The 20,192-nt window shown below is 47.0% G+C and overlaps 1 protein-coding gene and 1 pseudogene across 1 annotated transcript; both read left to right on the forward strand.

Moving 5' to 3' along the window:
• Nucleotides 1-10,304: 10,304 nt before the first annotated feature.
• On the forward strand, nucleotides 10,305-10,787 carry LOC129050431 (disks large homolog 3-like; annotated as a pseudogene).
• Nucleotides 10,391-11,610, forward strand: LOC100938573 (disks large homolog 3-like). Its single transcript, XM_054532450.2, has one exon. It carries the CDS (start codon nucleotides 10,917-10,919, stop codon nucleotides 11,463-11,465), a length of 549 nt encoding a protein of 182 aa, XP_054388425.1. The 5' UTR covers nucleotides 10,391-10,916; the 3' UTR covers nucleotides 11,466-11,610.
• Nucleotides 11,611-20,192: the final 8,582 nt, after the last annotated feature.

Here is a 20,192-nt window from a genome sequence, read left to right on the forward strand (position 1 = left end):
ATAACTGTGCAAGTGTTTATTGAACACAAAATAAAAAAGTTATGGGATTAAAAAAAGTAATGGGGTGAAAAATTTATGGGATAAAAATGTAAAAAAGTTGTGGCAAAAAAAGTGGGAAAAAAGTAGAAAAAAGTTTTATGAAAAGTTACAAAAAAAGTTATGAAAAAGAAGTTATGGGATTTTTTTTAAAAAGTCATGGAATAAAAATAAAAATTAAAAGCAGGACCCTGTCAGCAAAGCCTGGAGAAGTGGGGCTGGAGTCTCCACCACCACCAAGTCCCTACCACCCCTTCCCAGGCACCCCTTTACAATTAGGGTAGCAGGACAAGACCTCTGTCTAATGGGGAAAGACAAACAGACCCTTTGCCACCTTGACCAGGGCTGAGTCCCTAAATTTCTGGATGATGATGTTTGTTATTTAAGAGCCAGAGGCTGGTGGAGTTGGTTTGTTTGGAGGAGGCCTGATGGCCCCCTTACTCTCACCATAGCAACTTTTCCCTCGGGGGGGCTCCCTTCTTATTCAGAGAGGCAGGACAGTGGGGCTAACTGTGGACCAGGCGAGGGCACGGGCTGCTGGGGTGGCCCCCCTTCCCCAGTGTACATATTGTGTCTGTGTAAGGTTTCCTATATTCCAGAGGGTAGGGCCGCCCCTGTATCATATCTAGCTGAGGTTGGAGCTGGCACATGGGGAGGAGGTTCTAATAATTATTTGTGGCTGGGAAACTTATTTATTGCTAGCATAGGACAGAGGAAGGAGGAGGGGATGGGGTTGTGGCTCCCTGGTGATGCGACTCCTGTTTATTTTGCTTTTTATTTTGGAATAAACGGGTTTAGCCATACTGCTCGGCCTGGTGTGTTTCCATTTCCCTCACTGGGTCCTGGAGTTTGTGGCATCAAACAAGGAGTCCCAGAGTGTCTTGAGCATGTCCAGCTAGGCTGTTAGGGACCTTCCAGGCATGTTACCTGTATGCTGCCTGGTGGCGCCTGGAGGATTCCACGGGGACTGCCATGGCGCCTATGGGGCGCAGTCCAGCACTGACAGCCAAAGGCCTAGAAGCCTGATGCAGCGGTGGCCGTGAAGACAGGTACCAGCACCTAAGGGCACTGACTTCCACCCACCCCAGGCATCTCCCGTTCTGTCCCCTTGCCTCCCTCTCCAGTCTGCATCTGGTGGCCTGTTCTGTCTGTCCCTCCAGAGTGCCAGCTGCCCTGCAGGCTCCCTCCAGGCTGAGTTCATGGCCCTGCCCCCTGGTGGCCAGAGCCGGCTTCACAGGATAAGAGCCTGCTAAGCTCCAGGGGCTTTCCAGGAAAAGTGTCCCTTGGAAAGGGTATGGCCTCTTCACCACTCCCAACAGCACCCTCCCAACAGCACCCTAGCACCACTCCCAACAGCACCTTTTCACCACTCCCAACAGCACCCTAGAAATGGCTTGGCCTTTCCCCTCCCGTGAGCTCCACAGAGAACACAGCCAGCAGAGTCCACACTTCCCTGCCATCCAGAAATGGGTTTGATTCTCAGCCAAGGGACAGTAGGACTGGTAGAGACTGTCAGGACACACAGCTGCCTGCACAGCACTCCCATGTTTGGTGGGGGGGTGGGAGGGATGGCAGGGGGCTGGCTCTCCATAGGCCGGGCATGACAGGGAAGCTCACTGGAGGTGGCGCACTTTGGAGGGGCAATGTCAGGGGATAGCTTTCTCTTGTTTGGCCACAAGACTCCAAAAGGACAGCACGGTGACTGATTCCCAGGGCTAGAGGCGAGGTGGTCGGCCACGTGTAGGGGTGTGTGTGTGTGTGTGTGTGTGTGTGTGTGTGTATGGGTATTTATAGATATTTCTAGAACAGGGCAGGGGCATACCACAGAGGGGGGCACAAGTTTTCACAACGGTCACACCTGGATGTGTCAGCTCACCACTACAACAGACTAAGTCACAGATGAAGGGGGCTGGTTTTGGGGCTGGGGGAGCCACTGTCAATTCACAGAACAGCCGCCTACGCAAGTTTGGAAAGGGAGGTCTCTGAGAAGAGGAGGGATCTGTTTAGAGGTCAGAGGGGGGCCTGGGGCCCTCAGGACAGGATGGACTTGCCTGACCTGATCGGTTGGCAGTTGGAGAGAAAGCAGAGAGAAAACAGGAGAGAGAAAAGCGAGCAGAGAGCTGGTGAGGCAAGTGCAGAGCACAGGTGTGCCACAGCAGCTGTGGGAGGGCCAGGGAGGGGAGGGAGCAGGTGCGGGTGTGGCAAGATTCCTGGAAAAGAGGGGCTGGAAGGGAAAGGGGAGGAAGATGGAGGGAGGAGCCGGAGCTTCACAGGTAGTGCCTGGGGACTGTGGCGGCCCTCCCCACCCCACACATGCTGGTCTCTTCCACGACACGCAGGCCGTGCACCCACTGTTAAGACCAATGCTTGGCCCCCTCGGGCTTCCCTCTTCTCTGGTCACCCTGTCTTCCAACCCTCTGGCCCGGGGCCACCTCTCGCCTTGGGGAGCCCAAAGCAACAGCCACCAGGCCTGATAGAGAAAGAAAACTGCTTGAACCAGGATGATGAAGCTAAAAGGGATGGATGACTGGAGTGATTGCTGGAGCCCCCTCTGGGAAGTCAGAAAGCCCAGGACCCTCTGAAGGGACCCTGGGGGAGGCAGGGAGGCAGGCAGCCGGGTGCCACTGGCTACAGACTTACAAGTCTAAGAGAGGAGCCTCAGCTTGTTGGGGGTTGCAGGTCGCATAGGTGAGGCTGGGCCCTTCCTGCTGGGAAAAGCAGAAGAGGGAGAGTCCATGGCGGGGGAGGTGGGTGGGCTTGCTGGGTGGAGCTCAGCCAGGCCATCAGGTACTGTGGTCCCCTTGGCTGAATAGCAGAGGCGACCTCTAGGAGCAACACGCCAAGGTGAGTGAACCTGCTGGCTGGCAATAGTGCTTCAGCAGGGGCCAGGGACCCTGCCTTCAGTTACACACTAGCAGCTATGATGATACCTGGGAGGGAGGGAAGGGGCCTGTGTTTCCTGCCTGGCCTGTGAGGTGTGTTGTGGGTTGACCGTGTGTATGGGACTCTCAAGGTTTTATCCTGGATCACCACTGGATTGCCGACAGATAGAGGAGGTGGGACCCTGACTATCACCCCTGCTCTGCAGTGGATTTTGCTCTCAGCACTCCCAGGCTGGGAGCTGGATGCCCTGCCCTGGCAGCATGACTCAGTCTGCCCAACAGGTGCGGTGTGCCCAGGATGACTATCCTAGGACTCTGGCCGCCTCAGAGTACAGCCCCACACACAGCCCCCTCCAAGCTCTCAGCCCTTACACCATAAACCACGAGCTCCCTGACAGCTCCAGAGAGCACCCAGGTCTGCCAGCTTGGGCATGGAACCTGTTCCAAGAGCCCCCAGGCTCAGCCATGGGGAGTGGGGGCCAGCCCATGTTCCTTCATCCAGCAAGGATGCTCTGCACCTGCAGCCAAGAGTTGTCCACGGGCCCCCGAGTGAGTGCTGATGGTGGTCGTGTTGATGTCACCGATGATGCTGAGCGCCTCCTTCAGCACATGGTACATGCGCAGCATCTCATCACGCGGCTGTGCCTGCTCTGCCAACTCCTCCATCAGTGTGTTCTGGTCCCCACATGAGTACAGGTTGGACAGCAGCTCTGAGAAGATGAACTCCTTGGTATGAGAGTGGGTGAAGAGGGAAGGAGCTTGGGACCTGATGCCTGTGCTGCCCTGGCTTCCTGCTGGGCTCTGCTGGGACTGTTTGCTGGACTTGGAGCCCTGAGTATGGCTTTTCAGACGCGGCTTCTACACTGCTTAGACTCAAAGATCTGCCTCCCCACTGCCCTTTTCTCACTCACATAGGGACACTGAGGTCCAGAGGAAAAGTCACCTGTCCAAGGTCACAGATCTGGGAGGGGACCTAGGACCTATCATGCCACCAGGACATCTGTGTACTCAGTTTAAAAAAGTTTTTTTGGAGATAGGATCTTGCTCTGTCACTAGGCTGGAGTACAGTGGGCAAGATCACCGCTCACTGCAGCCTCAACCTCTTGGGCTCAAAGTGATCCTCCAGTGTCAGCCTGTCGAGTAGCTAGGACTGTAGGCAGGTGCCACCACCAAGCCCAGCTATTTTTAAAATTTTTGTGTAGAGAACTGGTCTCACTATGTTGCCCAAGCTGGTCTCGAACTCCTGGGCTCAAGCTATCCTCCTGCCTTGGCCTCCCAAAGTGCTGGGATTACAGGCATGGGCCACTGTGCCCAGTCCCATGTTATAATTCTATGAGACAGCTCTGGTCTGGACTGTGCCTCCCTCCCTGGACCTGGTCCCATAGGGCTGGTCAGCATCTCCCCCAGGCCAACATGGCCACCTGCATCCCCAGTGCCTCAGGAGCCGCCTGCCCCTATGAGGCGGTGCATGCACGTTGTTGATCATGATGTGGATTATGGTCTTGGGCGTGACACCAACCATGAGGTCCCACACGGTCTTGTTGACAATGGCCATGTAGGAGTCCACCAGGTTCTGGGTGGTTTCCATTTGCCACTCCAGCTGTGGGTCCATGGAGTGCATGAAGGTGTCAGAGCCATTCTCCTCAGCCTTGCTGTCCTGTCGTGGAGAACACAAGGGCATCAGTGTGGCCAGGCCATGCAGCCAGGCTCCAGGAATCCCTAGGATCTCAGCCCCTCCAAGGGTACCTGGAACATTGAGGCACAGAGAGAAGCAACTGGCCTGAACACATACCCAGCTCCCCACACATTCTAGACGGTTTCAAGTCTCTGCCTCTCAGGACCCCAGACTCCCCTGATGCAGTTTCCTCTTAGTTCTGCCTCTAGTGCCCAGAATTTGTCTCAAGTTACCAATCCAGAAATTGGAAAAGAACATCTCCAGGTCCCCGGCTTGAAGACCTGGCCAGGGCTTGTGCCAGGCTGTAGACACCTGGCAGGAGGCAAGAAAAGGGCACACTCACTTTCCCCTTGTCCTGGGAGGCCCACACACCAACACTGCCGCCGCCGCCACTGCCATCAGAGAACACAGCAAAGTAGACACACACAGAGAGGAAAATGGGAAGGGTTGACTAAACCTGGGACACTGCACCCCAACTTTAATGTGTTGTTGAATTCAATTAGCTAATATTTTGTTGAGAATTTTTGCATCAATATTCATCAGTGATATTGGCCTGTAGTTTTCTTTTTCGGTTTGTATCTTTGGCTTTGGTATCAGGGGTAATGCTAGCCTTGTAGAATGAGTTTGCAAGTATTCCCTCCTTTGTTTTTGGAATCATTTGGGTAAGGTTGGTATTAGTTCTTGTTTAAATGTTTGCTAGGATTCAGCAGTGAATCATCATGTCCCAGGCTTTTCTTTGCTGGGAGACTTTTTATTACCGCTTCGATCCCATTATTTGTTACTGGTCTGTTCAGGTTTTGGATTTCATCATGCTTCAATCTTGGTAGGCTAGATGTGTCTGGAAATTTATACATTTTTAGTAGGTCTTCCTATTTCTTTGCATGTAGTTGCTGACCACTAGTGATCCTTTGAGGGTTTTTTTTCTTTGAGACGGAGTCGTCTTGCTTTGTCGCACAGGCTGGAGTGCAGTGGCACGATCTCGGCTCACTGCAAGCTCCGCCTCCCAGGGTCACGTCATTCTCACCTCAGCCTCCTGAGTAGCTGGGACTACAGGTACTTGCCACCACGCCTGGCTAATTTTTTGTATTTTTAGTAGAGACGGAGTTTCACCTTGTTAGCCAGGATGGTCTTGATCTCCTGACCTCATGATCCACCCACCTCAACCTCCCAAAGTGCTGGGATTACAGGCATGAGCCACCACACCTGGCCAGTTTTTCTTTTAAATAGTTTTGGGACAGGCATTATGAAAGTATATAAGTCATGTGTTATAGGACACTAAGTAGTATCCTATGAAATGGCAAAAACCGCAATCACTTTTGCACCAACCTAATAGAAACTTATCAGTGCACTTGCTTATTTTTCTACCTGCTCATTAGGGTTTTAAATGTCAACCTACCATGGCATAGACTTTAATCCTCTGGGTACTCCTTTGTTGTTCTTTCTTGGTATATGCTGTGGAATTGAGATAGACTGGTTCATGAGAGAGAGATTTTATGTTGCCACAGGTAGGACATGTTAAAAAAATGCTTGGGTCATTTCTTGACACAAGTCATCTATTCGCCATAGTTTTGTAGCACTGATCTTGCATAGATTTCATGTATCTTGCATGAACTCCACATCAGTGCTGCTTGTAGGATACTCAGAGAGAAATTCAACACTAAGGAATAAGATTGTTGGGTAGGGTTGAGTTTTGGAGGGTCACAAATCTTGTAATGTCTAAGATTTCCACCCTCCCTGCTCAGAATTAGTTTTGGCTTCCTTGGAGGTGATACTGCCTCTGTTGAGAATAAGTGGTCTAACTGTGATCATACCACTGCACTCCAGCCTGAGTGACAGAGCAAGACCCTGCCTCCAAAAAAAAAAAAAAAAAAAAAGAGAGACAGAATGCATGGCCTAGATGACTCCTAAAGTTCTTCCCACCCAGTTCCTGTTTTCCTGTCATGGGCAGAGCAGTAAAGTGAGAAAGACATGGACGTGGGAGTTTAGTCCGGCATTTCACTGCCACTTAACCGAGAAACCCTTCCATATTTAATTTCTCTGAATCTTTAAAGCAGAATGATTGTTAACATCTTTTTCTCAGGGAAACTATGTGAGTCAAGCAGATAATATATTTAAAAATATTTTTAACTGTAAACACTATTTCACCGATGTTATAATGTGATTGATCTCGTTGTAGTGAGCGGCTAGCTAGCTGCTTAATTGTGCCTTTTAGAATGTAGGGAAGATAGTAAGATTTTTAGCATACTATATATGTATTTGGTTCTGGAACTGTAAACAGACTCTTTTTTTTATGGAACTATGAGTCACATACCATAAAATTCACTCTTTTAAAGTTGTTCAATCCAGTGGTTTTTGGTATATTCAGAGTTGTGCATCTACTGCCACTATTTCATCTTAGAACCTTTTCATCACCCCCCCAAAGAAACCCTGTACCCATTAGCAGTCATTCTCCCTTCTCCCAGCCCCTGGAAACTACTAATCTACTTTCTACAGAAAGTCCATACAGATTTGTGTATTGTGGGCATTCCGTATAAATGGACTCATGCAATATCCTGTCTTCTTTCACTTAGCATAGTGTTTTCAAGATTCATCCAGGTTGGAGTGTGTATCAGTACTTCCTTGTTTTGACTGAATAATATTACATTGTATGACTATATTCTATTTTGTTTATCCATCTGTTGGTGAACATTTGGGTTTCTACCTTTGGACTCCTATAAATAATGTTGATTTCAATGTTTGTGTACAAGTTTGAATACCTGTTTTCAGGTATCTTGAGTATATAATTGCTAGGTCATACAGTAACTCTATGTTTAACATTTTGAGGAATTGCCAGACTGTTTAACAAGGTATATGTACTATTTTACACCAGTAATATATGAGGGTTCCAATATCTCCACATCCTTGATAACACTTGTTGCTGTCTTTTTTATTATATCCATCCTGGTGGCTGTGATGTGGTATCTCACTGTGGTTTTGGTTTGTGTTTCTCTGATGACTAATGATGTTGAACATGTTTTCATCTGCTTATTGGCCATTTGCATCTATCTTCTTAGGAGTGGTTCCCCATTTACAGTAGCAAAATGCTTCAGATGCAACTCTAGTCATGCCTTAGAGATGGAGCTTTATTAAACATTCAGATCTGTAGGCATAGGGGTTGCAGAGTTCTGAACTCCTAATACAGATTGCACTGAGTTTATTGATACATTTTCTGGAGCATTTCTGAGTTTAGGTAGAGGGAAGGGTTTTTGCTGTGATTGGCTTATTATGTTCTTTCTAAATGGAAATGAGATTGAAGTGTCACCTCTATCCATTTACTGGAAGAATCATGAGGGACATGATTCGATGATCCCTTGAGCCTACGGCTGAGGTCAGTGGTTCTCTACTTAGACTGCACATTGGAGTCACCTGAGAGTTAAAAACAAAAACCAGGACAACCTATGTCTTTGTCTCATCTCCAGCAATTCTGATGTAATTGGTCAGGTCTGTGGCCTGGGTAACCTGAGTTTTGTTTTTTTAAAGGTCCCAGGTGATTCTGATGGCAGTCCAGGTTGAGAATCACTTTAGGCCTTTTCCAGCTCCTTAAACATATGTATTTATCTAGGAAGGTATGAAGGCATAAGTTTTCTTGAGACTGCCTTTAACATCTATAAAGGCTTTCAAAGCAGCTTCTATAGCTTTTCTTAATGGCTGAATATTTTTCAACAGGCAGCATTTGGGTTATAAAATTAGCTTTTGGTAGAGTTGACTTATACCACCTGCAGCTTTTGCTCTCAAAAATAAATACTGGTTCTTTTGGCATGCTAGTTGTTTTAGCCTAAAGTTCCTCTTTGTAAGCCAGTTATAAAAAGTAGTGACGCAGCCAGGGTGAAGTGGTACACACCTGTTTTCCCAGCTACTCGGAAGGCTGAGGTGGGAGGATCGCTAGAGCCCAAGAAGTCAAGGCTGCAGTGAACTGTGATTACACCACTGCACTGCAGCCTGGGCCACAGAGCAAGACTCATCTCTTTAAAAACAGAGAATGTTGTGATGAAAGGTGATGCTCACCTCTCCCACACCCTTTTACAGTTTAGGGATTGTATTTCCAAGGTTTCTGGACTGAGAACCCTTATCTTTTCATCTTTGCTCATTGACACTCTATACCCATTCATCCTCCTGATTAGCTCCCCTTCAATGGACACATGGGTAGTCAGGGTACAGGTCTTAGAAGTGTCCTTCAGGTTCCAGGTGATCAACCAAGGCCCTTGTCTGTAGTGTCAACTCATTGCTGCCCCTTCCTGGTAATCCCCATAATTTACTCTCCATCTCATAGTCTTTCCTTGGATGTGTTAACAGCGACCATAGTACACTCAGCACAGATGAAATGAAACAGTGTTTAGAAACATTAATCTTCTCTTTTGTAATGCCCTGTAATCTCTCTGTATATGTCACATTTTGTAACTAATAGCTTTCTGGTGAAAAGGACCCCACGAAATGTTGTATATAGGCCAGACTGTAAGTGAATTACTTTTTTTTGTCAATCATTTAACCATCTTTAAGCTAAAAGAGTTTTATGTGAAATGGCTTATAATTGTTGAGAGAATATTTGTAGAGAGGCACATTTGCCAGTATTCAATTTAAAAGTGATGTTTTCTGTATCTAAATGATGACTTATGATTCTTTTCAGTTGTTGGATTTGAAATTCCAGACAAGTTTGTTATAGGATATGCCCTTGGCTATAATGAAGACTTCAGGAATTTGAATGTAAGTAATTGCTTCTTTTTCTCACTCATTTTTAAAAACCCACATAAAAATTTAGGAAAGAGAATTGCTTTCTCTTTCTGGCACCTCATAATTTGAACAGACTGATGGTTCCCATTAGCCACATAATGCTGTAGTCTAGTACAGACGTCCTTAGAACTGGAACCTGGCCAGGCTAGGGTGACACTTCTTGTTGGCTGAAATAGTTGAACAGCTTTAGTATACAATAACTGTTGCATTATTATTTCAGATGATAAATCTGGTCATAAGTAAGAAATAAGTGATTGAGTTTAGTCTTTTAATTCACTGTCCTTTGAATACCTGCCTCTTACACTGAAGGCAGGAGTCCCATGGATGTGTTTATGAGCATGGTTGAGGAAGATTTAGGAAGACCGCAACAGCACACTACCTAAAGCAGGGTTTCTACTCCATCTTTTTTCATCACTTACCCTGGCCTCCCATTTTGATATGCTTAAAATTCCTTACTTTATTTGTCTTTCAAAACTACATTTTAAGGCCGGTTGTGGTGGCTCACACCTGTAATCCTAGCACATTGGGAGGGGGAGGCAGGTGGATCAACTGAGGTCAGGAGCTCGAGACCAGCCTGGCCAACATGGTGAAATCCCGTCTCTACTAAAAATACAAAAATTACCCGGGTGTAGTGGCACATACCTGTAATTCCAGCTACCTGGGAGGCTGAGGCAGGAGAATCACTGGAACCCAGGAGGCAGAGGCTGCAGTGAGCCAAGATCATGCCACTGCACTCCAGCCCGGGTGACAGCGCAAGACTCTGTCTCAAAAACACAAAACAAAACAAAACCCAAAAAACTACATATTAAGACAAGAAACAAATTAAACAAATGGGATAGACTACTGCTTTGTTTTCAAAAGATACATTCCCCGGTGTCCGTGGTCTCCTGTGCCGGATGGAGGGACTGGCCTGAGCTGGTGCTTTCTCAGCACTAGATCTGGACTCCGACCCAGCACCAGAATACAGTCGCTTTGAAACGAAGATACATGACTTGCGAGAACAAATGATGAACAGCAGCATGAGCTCTGGGTCTGGGTCCCTCTGAACAAGCCAGAAGAGGTCCTTGTATGTCAGGGCCCTGTTTGATTATGATCGGACTCAGGACAGCTGCCTGCCAAGCCAGGGGCTCAGCTTCTCTTATGGTGACATTCTGCATGTCATTAATGCCTCTGATGATGAGTGGTGGCAGGCAAGCCTGGTGACCCCACACGGAGAAAGTGAGCAGATTGGTGTGATCCCCAGTAAGAAGAGGGTGGAAAAGAAAGAAAGAGCTCGATTGAAAACTCTGAAGTTCCATGCCAGGACGGGGATGATTGAGTCTAACAGGTCGATCAAAACGAAACGTAAAAAGAGTTTCCGCCTCTCTGGAAAGTTTCCACTTCACAAGAGCAAAGAAAACATGGCCCAGGAGAGCAGCATACAGTAACAGGAAGTGAAATCCAACACCAGTGACAGCGAAAGCAGTTCCAAAGGACAAGAGCATGCTATTTTGTTGAATGAGCCTGTGACACGGCAAGAAATTCACTATGCAAGGCCTGTGATCATCCTGGGCCCAATGAAGGACCGAGTCAATGATGACCTGATCTCCCAATTTCCACATAAATTTAGATCCTGTGTGCCACATACTACCCGGCCTCGACGTGATAATGAGGTGGATGGACAAGACTACCACTTTGTGGTGTCCCGAGAACAAATGGAGAAAGATATTCGGGACAACAAGTTCATTGAGGTGGGCCAATTTAATGATAACCTCTATGGGATCAGCATCCAGTCAGTGCGGGCAGTTGCAGAGAGGGGCAAGCACTGCATCTTAGATGTTTCCGGCAATGCTATCAAGAGACTGCAGCAAGCACAACTTTACCCCATTGCCATTTTCATCAAGCCAAAGTCCATTGAAGCCCTTATGGAAATGAACCAAAGGCAGACATATGAACAAGCAAATAAGATCTATGACAAAGCCGTGAAACTGGAGCAAGAATGTGGAGAGTACTTTATGGCCACTGTACAGGGTGACTCACTGGAAGAGATTTATAACAAAATCAAACAAATCACTGAGGACCAGTCTGGGCACTACATTTGGGTCCCATCCCCTGAAAAACTCTGAAGAATCCCCTTCAACCATTCTCTTGTGAACAGAAGAAATCAAGTCCCTCTTCCCTCCCCCCTCTTCATTCCTGTCCCCATGGGGAGAACAAATGCTACTGTTCTTGTCCCCTTTTTTAGATATGTCAAAAAAATTGAGTTTTCTAGTCCTGTTCTTTTTTTAAATTTTTTGTTTGTTTCAGTTTATTTTTTGGGATGATGCCATCTCATTCATCATGCGACTGTGCCCATTCCTGCATGGACCTTTCCCAAGCACTAGCACAGGTGCAAAATCCATCAGAGCCATTGTTTTCATAAAAACCGAGCAGAAGTGAGGAGAAAAGAGGAGGACTGATGGAAAGATAGACTCTGGACAGACGCACAGCTTGTGAAGTGAGCTAAATGCACCACATGATGAGATGCTCCTGGGCATTTCTCCCTATCTGTACTGCTGTCTTGCAGCTCTGAACAGTGCAACGTAATGGCGACAGAAAGTATCTTATGTATAGATATATATATGTAATTTACATAAAATATATAGAAATTATTATATATATATAATACACTCATATAATATATATATATATCCACACACATTTGGGTTAGAAAATCTATGGAGACTTCATCAATGGTACTATGTTATTGGAGAAATGCTTTAATTTTCGTATTCCAATCAGATGGCATCTTCTATCCCAGCTGGTTGGGAAGGGATTGAAGATGGTAGCAAGTGCTGCACTAAGGGCACTCACATTTGATCATTCTCTTGAGAGCTAGGAGGGGTCAGCCTGAGGCTTAACAGAAAGGGCTTTTGCCTGGGGTGAGAGGGTTAGAGACTTGACCTGAAAGCAGCTGCTGCCCCTGAGGTGTAGCCAGAGTCCTGTGTGCGGACAGAGAATGGCTAATGATGCTCCACGTGGAATTGCCTATTGTTTTATGCCATCTGATGTGTCTGCATGAGAGGTTTCCTTTTTGTTCCTTTTTAAGCTGCTGTTAAACCAAAACCATGTTGTACTACTATGTCAGCCTTTTCATTATTGCAAATTTTACTTTTACTATTTAAATGAATGCATAGAATCCAATTTGCCAAGGTTCTAAAGGCTTATGAGGTCCTGAAGGAGCCAGGCCTTGTGATGGAGTAGGTGACACAGGCCTGGTTGTCCTGTCAGCAGAAGGAAGAGCAGGGGCTGGGCTGACAGGAGGACATGCAGGGTTCTGCTGAGGTTCCTTCCTGGGTTCCACCAACAGGGACAGGGAGTCACTTGCCTTCCAGTTCTGTGCTGGGATGGTGGGACAGCACTTGGCTTGCTTGGCCAGCCATGTCATGAGTTTGATTTGTTTTTTTGTTTTTTTGTTTTTTTTGCAGCTGCTTCATATGCTCTGCTCCAGCCCCTCCCCAACAGCTGGTAGCTTATGGTTTCTTCAAGAGGAAAGTAGATTTTATGCTGTACATTTGAGCTGCAGAGCTAAGATTCGCTTACTGGTGAGCTGTGAAACCTTGTTGCTTTTTCCCAGAGTCTGATGGCAGTGACTGTGGTCAAGGGAATCTTCACTGCCACAAGTGCAGGCAGTAGGTGTGGTTCAGGTCCTCCCCCACCCCACTGTGCTCCTTTGAAGCCAACATGCCTTCCTCGCCTCCATACTGGAGGGATGACGCAAGGGAGAACAGAGAAGTGCTTGGCCCTAGGGTTGAGGCACTTGTTTCCTAGCCCGCTGGGTTAGGGCTGGTGCCAGTGAGGCAATGTTGAGGATGCTTTAAGCACTACCAGCCGAATCCGGGAACTCTGTTAACAGTTGTCCAACCAGCAGAATGAGGCTAACTGTATAAAGCACGGGACCCAGGATGAGGATAAGAAAAGGGCAGTGGCTTTCCCTGGACAGTATGCTGGCTTGAAGGCAAAGAGGGATAAAGTGACACCCGACTGTGACTCTGATGAGGAGGGGTGAGCAGGGAGGTTGATTCTCTGATGTTAACTAAGTGGCGAAGTCTCAACCATGCTCAGCCCTCCCCCTCCCAGGGAAGAGAAACAAAGATTCAAAGTAAGCATGACACTAGTTGGTTTACCAGTGTTCCTTCCAAGGAGACATATATTTTTTAATAGACGATAGTTGCAATGAAAAAAAAAGATACATTCCCCAAAATTTACTGGTCTAAAATACAGTAGTACTATCTCTGTTTGTTTAGTAAGAACCCTGGCAACATAACGGTGTTCTTATATGTAAAATGCTGTTCTTGCCTTTCACTTCAGAATATACTTCTTTAATGTGAATTTCTGGATTTTTATTTTATAGCATGTTTGTGTCATTAGTGAAACTGGGAAAGCAAAATACAAAGCCCAAGATCAGAGTTCAAGTTGAATTTGGAAACATCTGTAGTCCTATTGACATCGTCAGTAAAATTATCAATGTTCTAGTTCTGTGGCCATCTGCTTAGTAGAGCTTTTTGCATGTATCTTCTAAGAATTTTATCTGTTTTGTACTTTAGAAATGTCAGTTGCTGCATTCCTGAAGTGTTTATTTGCACTATGAGCCTGTAGACTATCAGTTCCCTTTGGGTGGATTGTTGTTTAACTTCTAAATGAAAAAAATCTCTTAAACCACACCACTATTGAGTGAAACATTGAAATCGTATCCATAAGAAGGAGAAGATATATTAGTTTTTTAATTGGTATTTTAATTTTTATATATACAGGAAAGAACAGAGGTGATTGAATATCGTTAATTTTACCACCGTGTGTTTAGAAAAGTAAGAAGCAGTCAATTTTCACATCAAAGACAGCATCTGAGAAGTTTTGTTCTGCTGAAGAAACCTATGTCCTGGAATTATTTTAGTAGTGTTTCAGCAGTGTTGACTGTATTTTCCAACTTGTTCAGATTAGTACCGGTCAATCTTTGTCAGCAGTTCCTTTTAAATGCAAATCAATAAGTTCCCCAAAATTTTCTGCTTTTTGAATTCTTCAGTGCAAAAATCTTTAAAATAAGGTCTGTCTCTTTAAAAGAAACTATGCAGTTATCATTTCTCTACAAATTAACCTAGCATAGTTTTCTGTTGGTTCCATTTTCCTTGTTCGTTAAGTTTTAGTAACTAGTTTAATTGTAATCTTAATGATTATGCGGTAGAATGGGTCGTTGGAACTAAAAAAATTCCTATCTACTTCAGAGACATTAAATTTCAGACACATGGTACACTTTATATTACATTGTACTATGCTATAATAATACGGCTTTCTTTTGGAATTCTGTTGAGTTTTCAGATTGTAATCTCAGCTACATCTCAACAGATTGTTCTCAGATATGTCCTACTACCTTCTTTGTGTAATAGGTGCTTTATTGACCAAGAACAATGACAACAACACCTTTTGTTTTCCGGGAGCAGGAGAAAAGTTTTAAGCCAAAACTCTTAATTGCTTATCTGCTCCATGTGAGGCATGAACTAGCAACCCTGTGAGCCATCTAGCTTGCACACATTCCTTAAAAAGTTTGCTGTAGGCCAGGCACAATGGCTCATACCTGTAGTCCCAGCACTTTTGGGAGGCCAGGGTGGGGGATCACTTGAGCTCAGGAGTTTAAGACCAGCCTGGGCCACATGGCAAAACGCTGTGGTTGCTCCAAAGAAGGGGGAATTTTTCAAACATGAGCTGTCCAAGCTCAGCATGAATTGGAGTGGGCTGCTGACTCAGGCTAGCAGAGACAGCCAGGAAACATGCAAATCTGCAATCCCTTCTGCCAGGTCTGTCCCAGCAGGTGTCACTAAAAGGCAGCCCTCTGCGCTTCTGTCACTGTGGCATCCTTGACAAGGAAGGTGGAAGGGAAAAGAGACCCAGTGCTGAACTCCAAGCAGAGATAGGGCTTTTCTCTCTGCATATTTTCCCTCCCCTCCCGGACTGCATTTGCAATAACATATTCATTTATATTTGTATTATGAAATAAAAATGGTTGTAAGCAGCTGTTACACACAACGTTAGCTCCTATTTACATTCCTAACTGAACAATATCTAAAGAGGTACTTAAACTGACATAAAATGCGGAGGATCTTATGACCAAATGCTTAGTGCAAGAAAAAGCTTCAAATTGCAAGAGGAGTCCCTCCAAATATAGAAAGCACTAGTATTTTAAGAGGTATGTTAACGAAAATGTAGCAATGTAAGGAGCAGAGCAGGAAGAACCTTTAAGTCCGAAACTTACAACAAGTCAATTTCACAGTTTCCTGGTCCTTCCACAACAAGCTTTGGCATCTGTTTTCTGGACAATGGCTGTAAGAATAGTAGCTATTTCAGAGCAGGAAAAGGTTTAGAGCAGTGCTAGAATATGGTCCTGGCTGTATAAAGTTTAGCTCTTTGTATATTATAAGAAACCTACAGTTTTTTTTAGTCGGTAGTCAATAATACATTTCCTTTGGAAAAGTAGCAGCCTGCTGTCCAGGGAACACCTGCAGTTCCCACTAAGTGAACACTGGTGTCTGCTATCCTTTGCCTCTATTTCTCTCAATAATATACTGTCAAGCTGTTCCTTGATTTAGTAATTTTATTTAGTTTCTTTTTCTTTTTTTCCCTTTCCCTGAGACAGAGTCCCGCACTGTCGCCCAGTCTGGAGTGCAGCAGCGCCATCATACCTCACTGCCATCTCCACCCCGGGCTCAAGCAATCCTCCTACACCAGCTGTCAGAGTAACTGAGACTACCCGCGTGGCCTACCATGCCCAGCTAATCTTTATGGTGTTTGTTTTGATTTTCCGTAAAGAGACCAGGTTTCAGGCGGGCGCGGTGGCTCAGCCTGCAATCCCAGCACTTTGGGAGGCTGAGGCGGGCGGATCACCCGAGGTTGGGAGCTCCAGACCAGCCCGATCAGCATGGAGAAACCCCCTCTCTACTAAAAAAAATCCAAAATTAGCCGGGCATGGTGGCTCATGCCTGTAATCCCAACTACTCTGGAGGCTATGGCAGGAGAAACACCGAAACCCGGGAGGTGGAGGCCGCGGCAAGCCCAGATGGCATCACTGCACTCCAGCCTGGGGCAGTAAGAGTGAAACTCAGTCTCAAAAGAGAAAAAAAAAAAGAGAGAAAGAGAAGGACCGGGTTTCACCATGTTGCCCAGGCCGGTCTGGAACTCCTAGGCTCAAGCTATCTGCCGCGCTTGGCCCTCCAAGATCCTGGGATCACGAGCCTGAGCCACCGCCAGGCCGAACTATTCCTTTCTGATTAATAAATTGGGCCCGGCCTGGTGGCTCAGGCCTGCAATCCCAGCACCCCGGGAGGCCGAGCGGACCGATCACTCCAGGTCAGGAGCTCCACACCAGCCCGACCAACATGGAGAAACCCTGTCTCTACTAAAAATACAAAATTAGCCGGGCATGGTGGCTCATGCCTGTAATCCCAGCTACTCGGGAGGCTGAGGCAGGAGAAACACCCAAACCCAGGAGGCAGAGGCCGCGGTGAGCCGAGACCGCGCCACTGCACTCCAGCCCGGGCAACAAGAGCCAAACTACGCCTCAAAAAAATCAATAAACAAAAGACACCGGGCTTCATCATGCTGCCCAGGCCGGTCTGGAACTCCTAGGCTCAAGCTGTCTGCCGCGCTTGGCCGTCCAAAGTCCTGAGATCACAAGCGTGAGCCACCACGCCAGGCCGAGTCATTCCTTTGGTTAATAAATTGGGCCGGGCGCGGTGGCTCCCGCCTGCAATCCCAGCACCCCGGGAGGCCAAGGCGGGCTGATCACCCGAGGTCGGCAGCTGGAGACCAGCCCGACCAACATGGAGAAACCCGTCTCTACCAAAAACAAAATAGTAATAAAATAAAATAAAATACAAAATAAGCGCTGCATGGTGGCTCCCGCCTGCAATCCCAGCCACCTGGGAAGCTGAGGCAGGAGAAGCGCCCAAACTCGGGAGGCGGAGGCCGCGGGGAGCCCAGACCGCGCCACTGCATTCCAGCCTGGGGCAACAAGAGCGAAACTCAGTCTCAAAAAAAAAAACAAAAAAAAAACGGAGAGACCGGGTTTCACCATGTTGTCCAGGCGGGTCTGGAACTTCTAGTTGAGTTCAAACGATCCCCCGTGCTCGTCTGTCCAAAGTCCTGGGATCACAAGCGTGAGCCACCAAGCCAGGCCGATTTATTCATTTCTGATTAATAAATTGGGCCGGGCGCGGTGGCTCCCGCCTGCAATCCCAGCACCCCGGGAGGCCGAGGCGGGCTGATCACCCGAGGTCGGGAGCTCCAGGCCAGCCCAACCAACATGAAGAAACCCCATCTCTATCCCCCCCAAAAAAATTAGCCGGGCATGGTGGCTCGTGCCTGCAATCCCAGCTACTAGGGAGGCTGAGGCAGGAGAACCACCCACACCCGGGAGGCGGAGGCCACAGGGAGCCGAGACCGTGCCACTGCACTCCAGCCTGGGCAACAAGAGCGAAACTCCGCTTCAAAAAAAAAAAAAAAAAAAAAGAGACTGGGGTTTCACCATGTTGCCCAGGCCGGTCTGGAACTCCCAGGCTCAAGCGATTCCCCGCGCTCAGCCCTTCAAAGTCCTGGGATCACAAGCGTGAGCCACCACGCCAGGCCGATCTATTCCTTTCTGATTAATAAACTGGGCCTTGCGCGCTGCCTTACGCCTGCAATCCTAGCATCTTGGGAGGCCGAGGCGGGGGGATCACCTCAGGGTGATCACGTGAGGTTGGGAGTTTGAGACCAGCCTGACCAACATGGAGAAACACAGTCTGTACCAAATAATAATAATAATAATAATAATAATAATAATAATAATACAAAATGCTCTGGGCGGGGTGGCTCACGCCTGCAATCCCAGCAACTTGGCAGGCTGAGGCAGGAGAACCACCCAAACCCAGGAGGCGGAGGTTGCAGTGAGCCGAGACCACGCCACTGCACTCCAGCCTGGGCAGGAAGAGCCAAACTCCACCTCAACTAAATAAATACATAAATAAAAATAAAAATCATTTCTGAATGGTGGAAAGCACCACAAAGTTAGAAGTCAAGCAATAATTTGGAGAAAAGAATTAGTAACTTGGACAGATGAAAGACTTTTATAATATAACAAAAATTTTAAAATAAAAAAGTACACATTCGAGGACATTTTCGTAGAAAAACAGGCGAAGGACATAAACAGCAAAGCAAGAAGACAGCTTGATGTGGCTATTTTATCCAGGGGGACATTTTGGTGAGCCCTATGGACACAGCTGCCATGATGCCACCAGTGTGACAGCTGTCCCCTTCAAAATGTCTGAGCCCCAGCTCTTCCTCTCTCCCTAACCTCCAGTCCAAAGGACCTGCACTTTCTACTTTACTCCTTTCTGCATTGTTTTACTTTCTTTTACAAATATGTTACTTGTGATGAGAAAAAAGAAACTGTTGGATAGGGTTAGCCCGTTAAAGGGGAGCAAGAACCACCTCTCTAAAAGAAATTTTACGTTAAATATGATATTTGCATATGTGAAGCCTAAGAGAAAAGTTAACAGTTTAGTTGAGTATTTCCTCTGTAGTCTGGAGCTAAAAATAAGGAATCTTATTGTGTCCTAAATCTTTTCCTTCTTCCACCTAGTGTCTATCTGGATCGAATTCATTCATTTATTCAGTAGGCACTCACTCAGCCAGGCATGGTGCTAGGCCTCCGGCCCTCGCTGTGAACCAGAAACTGTCCCTACCCCCATGGTGTAGGCATTCTCCTTGGGAGTTGGAGGAGGAACAGGTAAAAAATAATTAAATATTCAGGTTAACGATATACTGTCAGGTTTGAGGATTGAGGAGAGGGTGCGGAGAATGGCAGGGGCTGCTGTTTTAGATACAGTGGCCAGGAGGCCTCCGATGAGGGGACCTTTGAGGAGAAACATGCAGGAGATGAGGGGACAGTGAAGAGAACTTCTAAGAATGCTCCAGGCGGACAGAACAGCGACAGCCAAGGCCCTGAAGCGGGCGGGGGCCTGGTGCGTGTGAGAAACCTCAGGGTTGCCACGTGGCTGGAGCAGTGACATGAAGCAAGAGGACCATGGAAGATGAGGGCAGGGAGGTCCCGGAGTGGGGAGATCAGATGGGGCTCTGTGTATCATGTAAAGGACTTTTCATTCTGTTCCAAGAGCTGGGAAGGTTGACATAATTAGGAAAAAAGCCCAGAAAACCAGAGGTATCCGTTTTTCATACTTTTTTCATGGTAAAAATGATCATTTCAATAAAAACATGATTCCTGTGTATGTGTAATTTGTAGGCCAAATGGTGCCCAATCCCTAGCTCCCTCACCCCCTCACTTCCCTATCCCTAAAACCTGTACCTTGACTCCCGTTTGTAAGTGATGGGAGTCTGGAATAGGGAGATCTCCCGGTTGGGTGTTCTGAGTGAAGAGGTAACAAAGCAGCTCTGTTATTTTCTTTCTTTCACGTCTCCAGGGGAACCATGACTCACCTTTAGCTGTCCCCCGGGAACGTGGCCCTCAGCGTGTTCTTTTTGTTACTGATTGGTGATTTTGTTATGTACACCTGGAGCAATGGAACATACCATAACAGCTTGTCTAAAGATCGATGAGGTATGTGAACCCGGATCCATGCTTGGGGTCCTGATTTTCGGGTGCCATAGCAGGTCGTATGTGTGTGACCAGCCCCTATCGGAGCCTCTCAGACCATGAAACTCCAAACAGCCTTCCCTGGGCAGAGACATCCGTCCACACTCTGTGGCTTGCTGCTCCAGCGGGAAAGAGCACATCCTGTGTGGCTTCTTCTCAGATGAAGAAGAACATTGGAAGCCTGTGCTGGGCT

The sequence above is a fragment of the Pongo abelii genome, chromosome 16, assembly GCF_028885655.2.
Source record: "Pongo abelii isolate AG06213 chromosome 16, NHGRI_mPonAbe1-v2.0_pri, whole genome shotgun sequence".
Taxonomy (NCBI): domain Eukaryota; kingdom Metazoa; phylum Chordata; class Mammalia; order Primates; family Hominidae; genus Pongo; species Pongo abelii.

Coding starts and splice junctions, on each gene's coding strand:
- LOC100938573 (XM_054532450.2), top strand. CDS start 10,917: ATGAAGGACCGAGTCAATGATGACCTGATCTCCCAATTTCCACATAAA.